Raw genomic sequence first — 20971 nt, forward strand, 5'->3', positions numbered from 1 at the left:
AGATAAAAATGCCCTTCTCATAGCAGCTTAGGCATCAGCAGACTCTCCTCCCACACCTTCTTCAGGAGAAGCACTGTGACAACTGCCACCTCATTCCAAAATAAAAGCCTAGACTCTCGCCCTGAGTTTTTCACAACGGCCAGGGAGGGGACTGCCTCTGTCTGTTTTTACTCACATATTATAATAAGAGTCTTTACAGCTTATTCATTTTGCAAACCAACGCTCAGTTCCCTTAAGAAACTCCCTTTCCCTAACTACTATACACCTTCAAACAAGAAGGCGTATAGGACCTCAGTCCCACATGGACATGACACCAGCAGTCCCTGCGGCTTACTCTACTGCACTGCCAAGAGGCAATCTTTTATAGGCTATGGAGAGGACTTCTTGTCACAGTTCAACACATTTGCCGGCCTGGTAGCAAATGGTCCGCCTATTTGTGAGTTTGGAAACACTTTTCTAAGGCTTGGAACTCTCCAAGCCTGTGAGATGCACAACCTAATAAAGAAGCAGGGACAGAATAGGACCATTATCCACCTGAGCTACTTATCCAGCACCACGGCCTTTAAAGCTGTGTGAGTGGATAATGGAGGGTTGGCCACTTAATGAAGGTTCGCCTTTAAATGAATGCTTTGTCCTGGCCGCCCCTGGCAGCATTCCAGACCTTACCTAACTTGCTCATTGAGCCCATAGGTGGTTTGTTTCCAGGCTCAGAGGGAGTTCTGACTTCCAACAAGTTGATTAGGTAACATTTTGCAAGTTATTTTAAATAGTAAAAAAATGTAAGGAAGGCTGCATTTTGCAGCAAAATGATAGCCGACGTATATTCGTGTGTGTGTGTGTGTGTGTGTGTGTGTGTGTAACAGATAAGAGTTATATAATTATCAGATAACTGAGTGTATGACTTTATCTCTAATATTTTGTTCTTTCCTTTAGCTTCAGACTATGGCATTTCCAGAGATTTAATCAACATGATGCTTTCTAGATTTCCTCATTAACATGTTAGCTTTCCTTAGGAAACAACACCACATTTTTCTAACCAAATTATGTCCAGGGTCTCGTGTCAATCAAGCACAACTCAAGACTGTTAAATGGCCATGGAAAATGGACACTGACCAGTCCCTAATTAATGCTCTTTCACTCTGAAAGTCCAATTCTCCTGGAAGCACAGCACATCTGCTTGATTAAAAAAAAAAAAAAAAAAAGTACAAAGAAAATAATTTGCTTTTTGAAAACCATGGAAGGAAACACTGTAATTTGTGCTTCAAGGGGTTTGCTAATTATATGGAGATGGGAAAAAAAATACATCTATACAACAACATATTTTTAATGCCCATATTTTTGCCAGACAAAACTGAAAGCCTTTGGGTAGCCTAGCAACAAGGAAGCATTGCGTGGAGATGAAGCGCCTACTTCAGACAGAAAGCACATTCTACACGGCTACTTGGCTATGCCTTTATTGCTGATTTCAGTCACAATCGTATTAGACTCACAAAGGAATGAAGCCCATTGGTTTCATAGAATATAATTTTAAGTAGGTCAAGTCATATAGCCCAAGATGAGCCTTATCTGTTCCTTAAAGGTATTACCCTGAACACTCGTAGGTTTATAACAATGTGTTTATGATAATTACTTCCAGTACCTGCACCTTAACAAAACAAAGAACAAAAGCCTAAGAGTAGGAGTGAGCTAGAAAGGACAACAGGGCCAGCAGAGAAGGAGGACAAGAGAGGTCAATGGGGTGAGTATGATCACATGCACCATATACATGTATGAAATTATCTAAAAGTTAAATAATTAATCTTTTCAAGACAAGTTTATCCAAGTTAATAGTAATTTAGCACTTTAATTGCTGACTGAAACTAGTGTCATTGTTCACAAGTAACAGAAGTTAAAAAAAATGAATTCAACTTCATCAAAAAATTTTAAAATTATAAATTTTATATACTGACACATAAAGGAGAGAGGACAACCTGCACAAGTGGGGGAGGGAGGAAGTCCTGGAAATTATTTACATGCTAGGAGTCTTATAATCTAGAAGTCTACAAAGAAGTAATATGGTTCAGTCACGAAGACTTAAAATAGCACAATTTAAAAGTGAGCAAAGGCCTGTGCGGTGGCAGTGCACATCTTTGATCCAAGCACTTGGGTGGCAAAAGCAGGTGGATCTCTGTGAGTTTGGGGCCAGTCTGGTCTGTAGAGTAAGTTCTGCAGGGCTACAGTGAAATCCTGTCTTGAAAAATGATAGATAGGTAGGTAGGTAAATAGATAAGTATTGAAAAATAAAATAAAAATTAGCAAAAGGATCAGTGAGACAGTTCGGGGGTGAAGGTACTTGCTGCCATGACTGACAACTTGAGATGGCGCCCTGGAGCTCACACGGTGGAGTGGAAAACTGACCTCTTATCTGAATGCCACGGAAGGTGTATGTACAAATAAGTGTGTTTTAAAAGTTAAATGTGGCAGATTGCTTAGAATATTAGGTGCACCAACATGTCTAGTGATTCCAGCACCAGTTCTGACTGCCACATTACCACTGCCAGAGAGCTGACACTCCCATGTAGAAAACACGTTTAGAGTGATGAACCAGGGTCACCTTACATCAGTGGCTGTCAGAGAGGAGACTGCAGTAACAGTCCCACAGAAGCAAGCACCCAACAAGCTACTGATTCCAGCACAGTGACTCACTTATCTGAGATAAGGTAAACACTGGCTGTGTGGTGACTGCAATGACAACTGGCAGCAGACCCCAGGCAGAGGGCAAATATGAAGCATCTAACTGGAAATACAAAGAGCTACTGTGAAATTCCTGTGGACGGGCTGTGTAAAAGAATTGCTAGTTGTCTTAGTTTGGATTTCTAGTGCTGTGACCAGACACCATGACCAAGGCAACTCTTAAAAAGACCAACAATTAATTGGAGCTGGCTTACAGGTTCAGAGATTCAGTCCATTATCATCATAGCAGGAAGCATGGCAGCATCCCGGCAGATGTGGCATTGGAGGAGCTGAGAGTTCTACATCTTGTTCCAATGGCAAACAGGAGAATACTGTTTCCCAGGCAGCTAGTAGGAAGGTCTCAAAGCCTACAGTGACACACTTCCTCCAACAAGGCCACAGCTCCTAATAGTGCCACTCCCTGGCCCAAGCATATTCAAAACCACACTAGTATTTCTTACACCTATACCAAGAATGCTGAAATGAGGCCACTTGGTTGTTGTACAACTGTAATTGGTATAAAGAGCAAGGTCTTAGGGTGTAGAAGTGTGACCCTGTAGGTTACCACTGTGTATCTAAAGCCAATGCAGCAAGGGCAGTTAAACAGAGTCCACCAGCTTCTTAGAAAAACAAAAATGAAGACATTTGGCACTGCATTACACGCCTGCCTGCTATTCTGTTAAATGATTTCAAACCTTTAGAAACAGTAGCTGGGTAGCAACAGACAAACTCCTCCATTCTGGATCCTTGCAGAAGTAGAGATTGACACCTTGCTGCTTTAGCAGAGAAAGACAAACACTGTCATTAGTGTACTGAGTCCATGACGCTCCCTACAACATGACAGAGGCCCCTGGGTGGAAAAGGGAGCCTTTCCTCCTCCTATTACTAAAGACATTAAAACCCCATATAAATAAAGACGGTGCTTTTGGGGGGGGATTTCACTGCATATTCTAACAATTTTAAACAGTTTTTTTAAAAAAAAATCACAAATGTGAATTTACTTTCACATGGTATTCGTTCTATGTTAGAAGTAAGTCAGCCAGACAGCCTGCCAGTCTGCCAGCCGGACAGCCAATCATGTTGGGCATCAGCTCCACTAAGGCACAGTGCTAAGGGTCCTGTATATCATCTTACTATTCTGCAAATCTTCGAAGGGTGTTTCATTCTTCAGATAAGCAAACAGCAAGCAAGCACTGCCAAGAATTTGCTTGCTTGCCATAGGTTGCAAAACTAAAGAGTGACAAAAGAAGACACACAGGAAGGGTATTTACCCACTTCAGTTACCTGCTAGCTGCTCCTAACACTGGCTATACTATACATCTGATTGGGGACCATGCACACCCACACTCTGGTCACCACTCACTGAGCAGCACATCACATCCTAACACTGACCACATGTGGGTACAATTTCAAGTCAGGAACCTGAACGACACAGATCACTGAAGAGACCCTATTTTAGAGTCAGTTGAGGTAAGGCCTCTATTTATGAGCCAGGTCACAAGACTGGGCATGATGATGCATGTCTTTGATCCCAGCACTTGGAAAGCAGAGGCAGGAGGGATCTCTAGGAGTTCAAAGCCAACTTAGTCTAGATATCGAGTGCTAAACAGTGCTAAACAAGAGAGAGAGAGAGAGAGAGAGAGAGAGAGAGAGAGAGAGAGAGAGAGAGAGAGAGAGAGAGAGATTGATTTAGAAATTTAGCATGGATAGATTATATCTCTTGGCTAAACACTAAAACCACTGTTCTGTGCAAGAAGCCAAACAGAAAACCCAAATGTCCATGATAGCAAAAGCATAGAGAGATGGACAGAAGTAGGTTTCCAGGGTTTATGAATATGTATGCTAATGGGCATGGGGTTTTGGGAAGTAATAAAATATCACAAAACTAAACAGCAGGATGAGTGTACACTTTTTGATATTTAAAAACCTGAACTGCATACTTTTAAAAGTATACATGTACACCCAGACACAAGTACACCCTTATAAGCATGTAACCACACACACATACAAGAAAATGAAGTTTCAGATAGTGAATTGAATGTATTTTTAACATATGATGACATTCAAGAAAATTAAATCCCAAAGCTGTTTGTAATTAAAAAGAAACAAATAAGAACTACTTCAATTTAATAAGAGTATTATTTTTAAAGGGTTGATTTTGGTCTTTGTTTTGCTTTTTGGTGTGTGCGTGCGTGCGTGCGTGCGTGCATGTGTGTGTGTGTGTGTGTGTATACGCAAGGCAGAGACGGGAGAGGGAGGAAAGGAAGGAGGGAGGGAGGGAGGGAGGGAGGGAGACGCTGACAGGCAAAGGGAGATAATGAGCATAAAGTGATGAAGTGGTGGCGGTTCAGAGATGGTGGTGTTCTCTGCAGTCTCTGTTTGTACACTCCATTCATGCAGTGCCTCCAGGAGCCAGAAGAGGTCATTAGATCCCCTGGAATTGGAGTCACAAATAGTGGGAGCTGCCATATGGGCTCAAGGAATGGAATCTGATTCTTCAGGCAATAGGCCAGCGCTCTTCCCCTGAGCCATCTCTCCAGACTCCAATAAAGCTTTTCTTGTTTGGTTTTGTTTGTTTCTTAACTCATAATCAACTACTAACATCGTGTCGGTGGTTAAAGAGTGCAGATGGGAACCAAAGCTGTCCAACTTTGTTTACACCACCCCACACAGTAAGCCAAGGCAAGAAAGGACGACAAAAGGAAGACAGATCTGAAAGAACAAGTGTCCCCATGTGCAGATGGCATGACAGTCCTATGGTGACAATCCCACAGAAGCCACAAAAGCCTTAAAACTAATACGTACATTTACAAAAGGAATTACTTTGGTCACTGGTGAAAGAAGAGTGAATGGACTTACAATGAGTGGACCGCCAACGGTGTGCAGCCCGGGCAGTTCAGAGTTATCACCCTGGGAGTCATCGAGGCAAAGGTTAGAGGGACATGCTTTCCTGCACTGCTCTTTCATGTCTGTACGCCAGCTGAGAGTTCAACAACTCTAGCAAGAAGACAACCATGCAGCTTGGGTTTGGAGGGTTATAGTCTGATTGTAGACTCCTGGTGAGTACCTGAGCTCTCAAAATTACTGTAAAGGGATTATTTAGGTTAGGAACTCCAAAAAGTTTAATAGACTGCATTCATGGTACTGTTCCCTTTTAAACATTTTAGCTTTAATAGCTTTAAATACATATAAATATATTTATGTTTTCCCCAAGTTGGGCACATGTGTGTATATCTCTCATTAGGTTTGGATATAAAGTATATCCCCAAAGCTTGTGTGTTGAATATTTGATAAGTGACAAGGGGCTTTGGAGAAATTACTATCATTGAAGGCTTTAACTTCAGAAATGAATTAATCTACTGGTAGACCATAATATGATGGCATTATTGGGAGGTGGTAGCAACTGTCAGATATAGCAAACATACTGGAGGGCTTCAAGAAATTTTCAGCTAAGTTTTCCTCATCATTTGCCACTTTTACCACAGAATCCTGAAACAATTGTTCTCATCCTCAAACCTACTCCTAAGTCCACATATACTTGCAGACACAGACACACTGTGCTAATCAGCTTTTTACTGTTCTAAAACATGTGGTTTGTTTGTTTGTTTGTTTGTTTGTTTTTAAGACAGGATCTCACACTGTACCACAAACTGGACTGGAAACCACATTGTAGCCCAGGCTGATCTCACATTCATAACAGTCCTCCTGCCTCAGTCCCTCAAGTGAGAGAATAACAAGAAGTGCTATCTGCAGGAGTTTAAAGGAGGAGTCTTGGTTTAACCCTGGATTCAGAGAGTAATGCACAGCTGGGTGGCTGACCTGACCTGTGAGACAGAGAACACATCATGGTAGGGAGGGCACAGTGAAGGTAAGATGGCAGCAAAGAAGCAGAGAGGGGGTCAGGACAAGGCCGGGGACAAGGTGCAGCTTTTCTAGATACATGCCCCAGTGACCTACTTCCTTCAATCAGGCCCAATCTACTAATTGCTACCACCTCCCAACAATAGCATCAAATTATGTATCTTCCAATGGATCAATCCATTCAAGAAGTTGGAGTTAATGAAGATCAAACCATTTCCCCAAAGCCCCACCTCTGAACGCCCAAGCCAACAACACATGAGCCTTATAGGGGACACTGCATCACTTTACATCCGCACCACAAGACATATACACAGACACACACAATTTGGGGAAAGTATTTTAGGAAGTTTGGGGACAGTATTTACATACAGGCATGTAGAAATAAATGTTTCGGTCAGGCAACTGGAGCCACCCAGCTTTGGCAGTTCTGATTTTTAAATTACACTTCACATGTTCTGTAAAACCCATAGAAGATATTTAGTCTCTTCTAGGTAAGACTCCAATTATGGATTCTGTCTTACAGTGACTACTCTCTTCTGCCACAACTACTGTTTCTTTTGTTGTTGTTGTTAAGACTCATATTTATCTGTTTTTATATGTATGTGTATGCCTGCATATCTGTCCACATACCAGGTAACATGTAGGTATCTGAGGAGACCAGAAGAGCACATCAGATCTCCTGGAATGGAGATAGGAGCAGTTGTGAGCATCAGATATAGGTGCTCAAACTGAACGCAGGTCCTCTGCAAGAGCAGCAACTGCACTTAACTGCTGAGCTCTCTCTCTCTCTCCAGCCCCAACGACTATTGCTTCTTACCTAGCACTTTCTTGGTGGTGATCATTTGCCCATTGAAGAAGCAACACAAACTAAACTAATATACACATGGAAGGAAAAGCTGGTCTTCAGCACTGTCTGGATGGCTCTGCCCCATACATCCCTGTACCCTCTGGAGACTGGGGCAAGACTCAGATGCCATAGCTTTGGTCCCAGTCCTACTAATGGCAGAATCTTGGAGGAGATATGAAAGTATACATACAAGTATAAGGTTTGAGCAACACACATTATACAATTACAGGAAAATAAGCTCTAAGGAAATGTAGGGGTAAGGAATTCTGTTGTCAATAGCTGATTTATGCTATTACTTATTTTCCTTCATTAATATGGCTTATTTTTATAGTTATATAAAAACACAATGAGTGAGATGGGGATGCATGTTTATAATCCCAGCATTCAGAAGTTGGGGCAAGGGAGATCACAAGTTCAAAGTCATTCTGGGCTATACAGTAAGTACAAGGCATCCTGAGCCTGTCTAAAACCAAGACAAAACAATATACCGTACAGGAGAAAGTAATTTAGGTCACCAAGTAGTCTATAAAAGTTACACTGTCCAAACACAAGGTCCTTAGGATTATCAATGGAAGGATGGTGAGTACACAGCAGGGGGTGAGCCAAGACCTGGAATCAGTTGTCTGTTTTGCCCTGATACATACAAATCTTCTTTTATAATCTCAAGTTATTCAAAATGTGAAGGTGGGCTCTATGAGCCCTAACAATTCATTCAATTGCCTGCTTGTTTGTTTGTTTGTTTGTTTGTTTGTTTTAGAGACAGGATCTTTCTAAATTGCCCCAGCTGTCCTGGAAATTCACTATTTAGTCCAGGCTCACCTTGAACTAACAGATATGAGACAGAGGCCTACCTCTGCCTCCTAAATGCTGGGATTAAAGGAACGTGCCACTGCACTGAGCCCAGCCCTATCAATTCTAAAACAGCTATTGGCTGGGGAGATGGCTAGGTCAGCAGAGTATCTGTGACTCAGTTCTGCGAACCTGAGTTCAAATCTCCAGAAACCACATAAAAGCCAGACAGTATAGCCTCCTGGAAGCTTCATGGGCTAAGTATGTGTAGTGGGAAGCAAGAGACCCTATCTCAAACAATGCAGAAAGTGAAGTTCAAAACCAGAGGTGGTGCTCTGATCTCCACACAAGCACTGTAACGTGTGTGCCTGAAATCACACACATACACATTACACTTACACACACAAAATACTTTGTTGGGAACTTATTTCTGAATGGCTTTTCATTCTTACAACAATTGACTTCTGTATTTTCCTCCTTTGGGGAATCACAAAAGTTGCCCATTTGTCTGCAAATATCATCACAAATATAGTGAAGGCAAGCCAAGAGGTATAAATGGCAGGCCACAATTCACATATCACAGTCCTTTCCATATTTATAGAGCAATATGTATCACATATTTAGCACAGGAGAGGGATTCTCGTGATGTGATGAGCTATGCTCTCAGTGGGAATACAGTAAGAAATACTAGGAATACAATGAAGACACTACCCTCAAAAGTAGGCAAGCATTTTAGAGTAAAACTGCTAAGAAGAATCAAACAGTGGGCCAGAGGTCTCTGGAACCCCCTGAGTACAGTGTTCTGGGTGGCTTCTGGTATGACAATCAGGCTGTGTGAGGGGGTAATGTGCATTATATTGTTAACTCATCACGTGCTATTTGAGCTTGTTTCCAGAAGCTGGCTCTGGAAACAAGGCTGTGTGTATCTCCAACTTCAGGCCCAAGCATATTTATGCCAAATATCTTCCAAGTCCCCTTTGCTAGGGTTAGCCTGGCCCCACTGACACTGTGACAGCACAGAAAGAGAACAGTAAAACAGCCCAAATGTAAACACTACATCCCTGAAAATAGAAGGCAGGCTGTTTCTACCAGAGGTTACTACTGTTTATCCACAACAGAAGAGTGCCTGCAGTGGGAAAGAGAAGCCAGAAGGCTCAGCTGTGAGATGCTCAGCCACTGAGAGAAAGTTCCCTTGGGAACTCTAGCTGACAGCCTCAACTTCCCAGTCAGCCTCTGCAGGATGTTGTCAGCACCCAGTTTGATGAGGTCATCGCTATCTATTGCTATTTGTTCTTTCACTTGGAAGCCTCACTCAAGATGGCATACTGCTTTGACTGAGATTCTCTTTGTGAACTCCAGATGGCTACTACACCAACAGGCTCTGGCTGGATGTTCTGAGGATGTGATTTGATGATGTTAACCATTTCCTACTATTTATCCTTTTACTTGACTTGCTGTGCATTTAATAAATTTACTCATTTACAACCGAAAATACAGCTGTTGTAGATCACTCTCCATATGCATCCCAAGAAGAGGACCATAACGATACTAGGTGACCAGGGTTTCAGGGAGTGCAAGTCTAAGGACAGAGATGCTCAGAACAGTCTAATTTAGCAGTCTAATTTAGCAGGCTGGCCACTGTGGCAGAGAGAACTTTCCGAATGACATCAGAATAGACTAGGTCTAGGCCACATTACCAGTCTGGCTACTTGTATGAGATGGGTGATTAGCATCACCTCAGTTGCATTCTAACAAGATTACTCTGGATGCTAAATGAACACTGGTTATAGGCATGGGGGAGGAAAAGGAGCCAAGCACGGGTCCCCATGTTGCCAGGACAGCCCAGTATCACTGGGTCTGCTCCAGCAAGCTAGTGGAATGGGAACAGACTATCTAATGGATTTAATGCAGGTTCTAAAGGAGTAGATGGAAGAAACCTAACTTTTAAGACCTCAAACCTCTACTAAAACCTTATTGAAACATATAGTATCTGTTTAGAAATACCAAAAGCATTACTGCCATGAAATTGAAAAATGCAGAAATGAAGACTGGTTTTCCCACTCACCATTTGCAGACTGTATCATATTTCCAGACTTTTGGACTTCATCAAATTTTGTAAAAATGACATTCAACCTATTTGAAAACAAAATAATATATAGAATATCAATCATCACATTTACGATTACCAAACACTGTTGACTGCCCCTGAGGACCTGAGTTCAAATCCCCAGCACCAATGTTAAAAACGGTTTGTGGCCATGCACACACCTGTAACCCCAACATTGTAAGGGGTAAGAAACAGAAGAATTACTGGGTCTGGCTGGCCTCTAGCTTAGCTTCAAGTTCAGTGAAAGAGCCTACCTCAAAGGGAATAAGGTGAGAGTGATAGAGTGGAAAACATTTTTTAAATTTGTTTTAAATATTTGCATTTCTCATGCAAGCTACCAGTTACCTTGGATAAAACTTTCATAATGCACTACTTTCAGACCACAGGCTTTCCCTGACTTATGCTTAATTCTAAATGTTATAAATAACTCCTTCTAAAAACAAATGTTGTGACTGAACATGCTTCAGCTTGAGAGATCTACATGGTTCTTCTTATAACAGATTATCTCACTTTAACATTGAAATGTAAGCAAAACTACTGATGGGTCAACACTCCAACCTAGCTGACACCAAGACCAAGTGAAAGTACCATCCCTACAAGTAAAAGAGCAGAGGCTTCCCAGGCAAGACAGTCAGCTCATGCTGCTGTGAGACAGAAGGATGTTCTGAGGCACAGCCCCCGGCATTCAATCAGCTGCATCCACTTCAGGACCAGGCTGGTGCTTTCTTGTCTTGCCCTCCCATCCTGCCTTTGAGAGCTAGCCATCCCACACACGCATCTTTTCTTAACCAGAAAGTTCCTTGGAGGCTGAGATGGGCGCTCCCTGTCCTCTTGATAACAGTGTAGAAGGTCACCTCTGAGAGTCACATCAGGCTATCTGGGAGCTGGTACCCGGCCATGTCTCTGACTTCTACCTGGACCACTAGAAACTTGACATATTCCGCTCTTAAGTGACTCATTTACTTGTTCATGCAACAAATACTGGCGTGTCCATTGTATGCTTAGCTCAGAGCTAACTAGATGCTGAATTCAAAGGTTGCTTCCCTCTGGAGCTTAAAGTCTAAGTAATAGGCAAGCCAAAAATACAACTGGCAAAACAAAGGGGGTAAAACCACTTTTCACTGTGCCTTGCCCCTCCCATCTCACAGGAGAGAGATCAGTAGTCTTTTCAAAGCTCCCAGGTCCCAGATATACCTTCAGAATCCTTCCCAAATTTACTCTAGACCACCACTACCCACAAATCAAAATGGAGACTAAAATAAAAGTCCAATTGCCACCTCAGGGCCAAACATGAGTAAAACTATCACTCACATTCAAATCGGTGGTTACTAAAGATCCAGATGCCTTAATGTCAATTCTTAAGATGTTTCCATCACCTTCCTTTTTAAAGCAACAAAGATCTTAGATGGCTGGGCAAGCCCATAAATAGGCTCATTGTGCAGGCTGCCAGGGTGTGCCCTGACTTGGGTACCACTTTATTGTGTCACAGCCACACCCTCTGCCATGACAGGTCCATGACAGGAAGCTTACAAGTTAGGGCAGAGGTATCGCTTTCATCTGGTTGTCTCTGAGTTTCTAGAAGAGGATGAGTATTACATTCTTGGAAGAGCCCCAGTCACAAATGGCACTTGTGAAAACAGTACTGTAGGTTCTCTCCAAGGAGTAAGGTCTATGCAGTGTGGTCATTTCAACCACACCCTATGAACAACCACCAGGCAGAAGAACACCCAAGAAAGGACACTGTTCCTGGTACCTTTGTCTTCACCTAGAACTCTAGACAGGATGCTCCTTTTGTCACTGATACACTCCAGGTCAACTAACTCCCCCATTCTCTGCTCAGTATTATCAATGCTGGTTATGATTCCTATCCTGGTTATACCTCAGAGACCTGCAACCTGCCTGTGGGCAGCTGAACACCAACAAAGCACTCTATAGACACTCAAGTACTGCCTTTCATCTGCTAGCTTTGAACACAGCATTTTAAGAGGCAATTCTAAGGACAAAGATGCTCAGAACAGACAGTGTGGCAGGAGCAGAGAGAACCTTCCAAATAACATCAGAATAGGGGTCTAGGCCACATTACCTCTGGCTAAGGGTATGAGATGGGTGGTTAGCATCACTTCATTTGCATTCTAACAGGATTACTCTGGGCCTAGTGCATTGGCTATTTTTGTGTAAGCTAGAGTAACCAGAGAGGAAGGAAACTACCTTGAGGAAATGTCTCCATGAGATCCACCTGTAAAGCATTTTCTCAACTAGTTATCAATAGGGGAGGGTGTGGGAAATGCCATCCCTGGGCTGGTGGTCCTGGGATCTATAAGAAAGGCTGAGCAAGCCATGTGAAACAAGCCAGTAAGCAGAGCCCTCCATGGCCTCTGCATCAGCTCCTGCCTCCAGATTCCTACTCTGTTTGAATTCCTGTCCTGACTTGTTTTGATGATAAATAGCAATGTGGAAGTGCAAGCTGAATAAACTCCTTTCTCCCCAACTCACTGTTTGGTCATGGTATTTTGTTGAAGCAATCGAAACCCTAAGTAAGACACCTAGTAAGGTGCTACTTCTCTTATATCAGTCTATACATTGAAAGTGACACTGCAGAATAGAAAACTAACCTTTGAGGATGTTTGAGCAGGCAGAACAGCTTCAGTAACTCAGTCAAACTAAACACCTGCTGCACTAGGTGCTGGGTGCACATAAGATATAGTACCACAAAATGGTAAGAGAGCTGAATGTCTCAATATCAATACTTTGAAAAGGTGTAGGACATTGCAGTGTTCTGAATAGGAATTGCCCAATAGGCTCATATCTGAATACTTGGTCCCCAGTTAATAGAAATGTTTGGAAGAGATTAGACGGTATGGTCTTGGAGGAAGTGTGTCACTGGATATGGGCTTTGAGAACTCAAAAGCCTGTGCCGTTCCCATTAAACTCTGCAAATGTAAGCTGTCAGCTTCAGAGCCATGCCTTCCTTCCTGACTGCTGCCATGTTCATCTGTCTCCCATCCCCTCAACCCCCACGCTATCAAGGTCACAGACTAGAACCCTCTGGAACCAGAAAGCCTCAACTAAATGCTTTCTTTTATTTTAAGTTGTCTTGCTCATTGTGGTGGTTTGAATGAAAATGGCCCCCAAAGGCTCATAGGGAGTGACATAATTAGGAGGTGTGGCCTTGTTGGAGGAAGTATGGGGCTTTGAGGTTTCAAGTGCGCAAGGAAGGCCCAGTGTTGTCACACTTTCTTCTTGTTGCATGCTAATTCAAATGTAGACCTCTCAGCTCCTTCTCCTGTACCACATCTGCCTCATGCCACCATGCTTCCCACCATGATAATGGACTGAACCTCTGAACTTGTAAACCTTCTCAAATTAAATGTTTTCTTTTATAACAGTTGCCACAGTGATGGTATCTTCTCACAGCAACAGAAATTCTAAGACACTTGTGATAGCTTGTAACAGTAATAAAAAAGAACTAAGACAGAAGTTGGTATAAAGAGATGAGCCAGTTCTGCGATAGGTCTGACCATGCTCAGTTTTGAAGGAATGGAGAAAACTGTGGGGCTAGGAAAATGGTTGAATGCTAGAAGCAGAGCTTAAGGGTCAGTCATCCTAGCAGAAGCCTGGAGGACATCAGTACTCAGAGCAATGTGAACTATGGAGGCCCAGCTCCAGACATTTCTGAAAATAGTATTAACTAAAGACAATTCTTGCGATATCTGGTGGAGCGTGCTTTTTGGCCCTGTCCTGAGAATCGCCTGAGGCTAAACTGAAGAGATTTGGACTAATTTTGTTAACAGAGGAGGTTTCAAGGCAGCCTAATATTGACTCTGATGTGTAGTTATTAGCACTCTTATGCAGATTTACAATTAAAAAGAGCAGGCAGGGGTGGGGGAGAAAAACATACAGTTTCAAGAAAGAAACAGTACCAGGAAATTTAATGCTGGAGCCTTGGTTGGTGCTAAAAGAAATAAGGAGATGGAATAAAGGAAGTGACATCCTCAAGGTGAGATTCGTTCAGCTGATGCTGAAACTTGTCAAGGAGAAAGGCCAAAAGAATTATCTGTTCCTTATGAGCAACAACAAATCAAAGTTTATACAAATGTAACTCAAGGACGGGGACAGGTTCTATCTCCAGCAGGCAGCAGAACCTCACAGACTTGGCCACATGGCATCAGAGTCATGAAGTATACAGAAGAAAAGGGGCTCTAGAATCATTCTCAATGGCTAAGGAAAGCTGCTGAGGCTAGGCCTGTGGTAGTAGAGTCCCTGCGTGGAATCCTGGAGAGGCTACTGTATGACACTGTGAAAATGAAGCACAGACTGCATGCAGACCTCAAGGTGTTGGAAATGCCAGGGCGTTGGCCATGGGATATCTGCTAAGGAGAGCTGTATACAGAGAGCAGAAACAGCCCAAGAGAGACAAATGTGTTGTAGTCAGACAAGCTGGAAGGGAAGAGACAATTCTTGTGATCTAAGCCTTTTGATATCAGAAGTAAACCTACAAGACCTAGAGTTTGCCCTCCTGGTTTTCTGTCTTGCTTTGATCCAGCATTTCCTCACTATGCCCCTTCTCTCCCTTTTGGGATGATAGTGGATATTCTGTGCCACTGTATGACAGAAGTATGTGAGTAGCTTCTGGATTTTACAGGGGTTACAATTGAGAGATTGTCTTGATTCTAAGGAAAGACTTTGGACTTTTAAACTGCACTGGGCCTGTAACAGACTTACGTGGACTTTTGAAGATGGATTAAATGTATTTTACATTATGATACGGCTACAAGCCTATAAGGGCCAAGGAGTGGAATAAGGTCTTATGGCCCCTAGAGGCGCATATATTTGAATGTTTGGTCCCCAGTTAATGATGAAGAATTAGAAAGTGTGGCCTTGAAGGATACATGTCACTGGGGTACGATTGGGGTTTTGCAAAGACTCACTCCATTCTGTGTGTGCTTTCGAGTGCACACACACATGTACGTGTCTGCCTGCATGCCTGCCTTGTATTTGTGGATTGGATGTAAGCTCTCAGATACTGCTACAGCACCATGCCTACCTGCCTGCTGCTATGCTCCCCAACAAAAATGCTTTATTTTATAAGTTACCTTGGTTATAGTGTTTTGTCACAGCAACAGAAAAGTAACTAAGACAGCTATGAATGAAGCCAGATGTCTCATGAGTCATCTGAGCAGGATGGCAGGGGTACTGTGAAAGCCAGAGGTCAACCTTGGGTGCCATGCCTCAGATGCTAACCACTTTGCTATTTGACACAGAGTCTCATTGGCCCAGAGACCTTCAGTTCATGTAGGCTGGTTGATAAGAGATCCCCTTGTCTCCAACTCCCCAATACTTATGACTGCACATACACCATCACATTCAAGTTTTAAAAGTGAGTTCTAAGGCTCAAATATAGTTCTCAGACTTGAAAGGAACACACTGTACTGAGTCATGCCCCAGCACCAAGTCTTATTTTTGAAGGAATAAAATAAAAAGCTTTCCACTGAAGTCTGATATGGAAAGGACATAACCAGCTTCATAATCATGCATTCTTTGAGTAAAATTACTACATCAAAAACAGGAGCATGGGCCAAGATGAAGCCTGAAAAGGAAGGGATATAAGAAAAGTACCCAAAAACATACACGAAATGAATATTTAATGTTAAATAAGTTATTTTTAATTAACTAAATTATTAAAAAATAATTTTTAAGGGACAGTGAAAATGACTCAGCAGGTAAAGGCATTTTCTGAAAGTTTGAAATTTAAGTTCAATGCCCAGTGCTCAAATGGAGAGAACTAATCCATGCAAGTTGTCCTCTGACCTCCAAAAACAACATAGACCCATATACATAGAGATACAAATAAATAGATTTTAAAATTTTGTTTTAAGCAGAAAATAGAGAAAGTGAACACTTACCGGGACTGTGGCAGTCCTTTCTTACTGAGGTCTGCCCTCACACGTTCACCTACATGTCTATAAATCTCCACCAGACTGTTTATTGCTGCGTCTCGAACCTAGACATAAAAGAAGAAATCTTGACGGTGCGTCGTGTCATTCTGCAGCCCTTCCTGAGAGAATCCAACACACTATATGCCAACCCAATTTATCGCCAGTCTACCAGTACAGCCATGCATACAATACCTGCACATGCCAGACTAAGCAAAGACACACCTGGATGTGTTCACTCCCATAAAATGATCCCAAATATTATAGAAAAAATCCCCAGCTCTTTATGCAGGTCCCCAAGTCCTCCCCACTCTTTAACATGTGATGTCAAGAAACCAAATTTTTCAAAATAAAAATCAATAAACTATGCTAGAAGAAGAGCATCAGATATGTGGTGGTTTGAATGAGAACAGCCCCAGTCGGTTGAACTGCTTGGGAAGGATTGAGGGGCACAGCCTTGTTGGAAGAGGTGTTTCACTGTGGGTGGGCTCTCAAAGCCCATGCCAGCCGTAGTTAGCTCTCTCTCTCTGCCTCATACCTGTGGATCAACACATGAGCTCTCAGCTACTGCTGATGTGTGCCATGCCTGCCTGCATGCTGCCATGCTCCCTGCACGACAGTCATGAACTCTATAACCTTTCAAACCTGTAATCCCTATATAAACTCTTTCTTTACGTTTCCTTGGTTAAGGTGTCTTGGTAACTACGGCAATTGTATAAGTAGATGATGTAAAGCATCAGCTTCGTGTCTGAGCAGATTAAGACAAGCAACTAAAATGAGCGATGGCCTGCTACAAGGGCCCTACATTCACGGAGCTTACAAAAGCTAAAAAGAAGAAACATCACATACAAATTCTACTGTGAACAGAAGACAGGATATGATCAATATTATCTAATACCCAAGATCACAACAGAAAGGTAGGAGCAGGGATGCTGGGTAAAGAGCTGGCCCTGTAGGCACAAAGACCCAAGTGACCACTGGAACTCATGTCAAAAAGCCAAGTAGGCACACACTTACAGTCCCAGCACTGGGACAACAGAGACAAATGGACTCTGAAGCTCAATGACAATCAATACCTGCAGAATGATATCAAAGTTGTCCTCTGGCTTTCACACATGCACACCCCTCCCCAATGCACACATAGGATGGGAAGGAGTGATGGAGGGGGTCATGTCAGTGCTCAGAAGAGTCAGATAAAGTGTAGCAGGTGACAGGATAAGTAAGACTCTAGCCAGACACAAAGCTCCAACTACACCAGCAGTGAAAACAAGGAGTAAGGAACAGGACGGGTATGGTTTCTTGGAGAAACCTCATTATGGAGTAGACATTGATGTATTGGTGTTAAGTTTCTTTAGCATAAAAATGGCATGTGGGGCCAGTGAGATGGCTCAGTGGGTAAAGTGGCTTGCTACCAAGCCTGACAATTTGACTTTGATCCCACATCCCGTGAAGAAAGAAAAACCTGCCTCCCCCAAGTTGTTCTTTCCTTTTAATTTGGGGTTGCTTGTTTGTTTGTTTGTTTGTTTGTTTTCGAGACAGGGTTTCTCTGTGTAGCCCTGGCTGTCCTGGAACTCACTCTGTAGACCATGCTGGCCTCAAACTCAGAAATCCACCTGCCTCTGCCTCTCAAGTGCTGGGATTAAAGGCGTGCACCACCACTGTCCAGCTCCCCAAGTTGTTCTTTGACCTCCACATATGTATTCTTTATACATTCATGCATTGATTTTGAGAAAATACTTTTGCTATTATATGATCTGCTAACTTTCTGGAGTAAAAATATTATGTCTGCATGTTATTTCCAAAAGGTTCAAAAAACAAATATACACCTGCAAATATAATATGTAACACACAAGCAGATGTAAAATAGAAACGTCAGAGTGCTAACTGGTAGAAACAGGTGCTCACTTGACTGATCTAAAAAAAGAAAATAATAAATTGTAATACAGAATGGCAGAAAGGCCAGGTAGGAAGAGATTGGGAGGCAACAGGGTTTTAGATTTGCTCCGTAGCAAAGAGATCAAAGTATGAAGGAGAAATGGAGGGAGACAGGCAACTGTTGCTGTTCCTGTTTGACCTAGTGCAGGCCACATGACAGGTGATGGTAGCCGTAACCCTCAGCTCTCTTGCTCTCGTTGTCAGTCCTGCTCTTGTTCTCTACCTTGACTTTTAAACTTCCTGCTCAAGCCACAAACCTCAAACGTTTACTTTCCCTAACCCCAAGCAGGGAGGGGCAGGGACTCCAAGGGGAGATTACGGTTTGGAGTAGGGGCTAGGGAAATGGTGAGGAATCTGTATGGCTCTTGCAGAAGACCTGAGTTCAGTTCCTGACACCCATGTCAGGCAGCTCACAACTGCTGTAATTCCAGCACCCATCCTTATTTGAACTCTTTAGCACTCCTCAGGGTGTGTACTCACACGGACACATACCCGCACATACACATAAGTAAAATAAGCTAATCTTTTTATAACACTCTGGACATCAGCTCAGTGGCAGACCAGTGGATGGCTGAGCTGACTGGCATGAGGGAAGCAGGTGGCAGTTCACACTAGATGATGCAGTGTGAATGCAAGGTGCAGCGTGCAGGGTGCTATGAGTGTAGAGAGGCAGCTCCCAAGGCAGATGTGGTTGTGTGGGGTTTTCAGTATTTAGTGAAGAGTCCCAACCTATAAATTCTGTCTACCACATTGACTAAAAGCAGTCCTCAAGTAACAGCCTCATTTTTCACATGACAAGTGACGGAAGTAAGTAGAAACATCCAAAAATAATAAAGATTTTCTTATTAAAGGCCTACAGCTCAAACTACTACAACAGGGTGTGCCGCAGGTGGCCCCTAGGTAAATTCTATTTTTTTAAAAAAAATTTCACTGGCTTTATTTTTATTTATTTATTTTGTAATTTAAAAATTTTATGTGTATTAGTGATTTGCCTTGCATGTATATATGTGTACTTTGTATGTGCCTGAACCCCTTGGAGGGCAGAAGAGGACACCAGATAACTGAGGCCTAGAGTTCTGGAGAATTGTGAGCAGCCATTGAGTGCTAGGAACTGAACTCAGGTTCTCTAGAAGAGTGTAAGTGTTCCTAACTGCTAAGCCATCTCACCAGTCCCTAATTTTTATTTCTGAGATAGAATGTCCCTGCACAGTCCTTGCTGACCTGGAACTCACTATGTAGAGAAGCTGGCCTTGACCTCTAAGATCCCCCTGTCTGCTTCACAAGTGCTGAGACTTCGGGAATGTGACACCATATGTGGCACCTTTTTTTTTCTCCACCTTTTTTAAATATATAGAATCTTTACCATAGTTGCTTAGAACAGTTAATACAACCACACTTAAAGGCATGATTTTCACATTTAAGTTGCATTGCTACTACTGAGAATCAGCCCAGGCGTGACTGACTTTGGGTAAAGAAAACTGTTGATATGCATGTTACCTAACCAGGACTCCCAAGATTTGGTACATGGAAAGTACACCCATATGAATATTGTGAAGACCTAGCAGTACAGTAAATAACTGTCACTTATTTAAAACAGCAGTTAAGGGATTTTCAAAACCCCATTCCATGTTGCAAGTGTGGGATTTCTGCAAATGCAATGTCCGTCTCAGACTGGGGAGCCTCCTAGTAACCTGGGCCCAACAGTAATACCAGAGCTGGGCCCACTCACCTGCAGAGCACTCACATGAAAACTCAAAAAGCACATGCTACAGCCCTAATAGGGAAGCAGGCTCAAGACTCAGGTATCCCCCAGGGTCAGATGGGCAAGGCCAGGACTTGTGCTCACTCTAGGCTTTTTGTGTTGGCCCAGGTAGTTCAAGGTTTGATATATTCTCCTAAAGTGGTACTCATACTGTTTCTAATATCAAACATGAAAACAACTGAGGCAATGTGTCCAGAACATAGGATTGTGATGATCATGTGATATTTAACCCAAGTTACTCCAAAATAAGGAGAACCTTGCCAAATCCCAAAGAGACCTCACACATTGCCTCTGCTCTGGACCTCAACAGGGAAGTGGGATCAGGGAACAGACAACCTTTCCAGTTTAGGCCAGCTCTGAGTGTTGTGTGCTATGTTTGCTAACTCATCATCCCTGAACAGAAAACATCCAAAGTGAAACCTGGGAAGCAGTAGGTGAGTTCTCAGGCTCCTCTGAATAGCTTTAAGGGAACAAGGATATCACTTTCCAATTTCTAAGTATTAACATGTCACTGCCAGTGCCCCTCCAAATCTATGGTACCTGAGCCTCTGAGGAAAAGAGGCTGAAGTTACCCCCAGAGCACACAGCAGAGGCTGGCAAGGTGGACTTCCATAACAGAAAATACAAATGTAGAACAAGGCCAAAGGCCTGAGGATGAGAAGTGAAGGCGAGAGCACAGACGTCTTCCTGGGAAACTGCTGTGACCACTGTTTGTTCCTTTTGGTTGTCTTTAGTATTGAGATTGATTTTATGTATATGAGTGTTTTGTTCATATGTCTGTCTGTGCACCAGTGTTGTACACTTAGCCACCTCCCCAGTTAACTGGTACACTATAAAGTATGGTTCAGTACACAGAAATCTCTATGGAGTGTGTTGAGTGACCACTACATTTGCTGTAACACTTTATAAGCGCCAACGGTTAGCTAAATTCTTTCATCACCATCAGCAGTCCACAGAGGGAAGGCCCTCCCATCTGCTGCACACACACATACCAGAATGCACCTTCACAGGATGTAGGTGTTCTT

The 20971-nt window shown here is 42.7% G+C and overlaps 1 protein-coding gene across 4 annotated transcripts in view; it reads right to left on the reverse strand.

Annotated features, from left to right (window-relative positions):
• Clasp1 (cytoplasmic linker associated protein 1) overlaps positions 1–20971 on the reverse strand; it is a 237552-nt gene that overhangs the window by 138253 nt on the left and 78328 nt on the right. For all 4 annotated transcript variants that reach the window (XM_028771493.1, XM_028771491.1, XM_028771492.1 and 1 more), the window contains exons 7-8: positions 16220–16317; positions 10275–10342 (exon numbers count right to left, since the gene is read on the reverse strand). In XM_028771493.1, the coding sequence (XP_028627326.1) occupies positions 10275–10342; positions 16220–16317 (166 nt within the window). The remainder of the gene's footprint in view (positions 1–10274; positions 10343–16219; positions 16318–20971) is intronic.

The sequence above is a fragment of the Grammomys surdaster genome, unplaced genomic scaffold (assembly GCF_004785775.1).
Source record: "Grammomys surdaster isolate TR1022 unplaced genomic scaffold, NIH_TR_1.0 208, whole genome shotgun sequence".
Lineage (NCBI taxonomy): Eukaryota > Metazoa > Chordata > Mammalia > Rodentia > Muridae > Grammomys > Grammomys surdaster.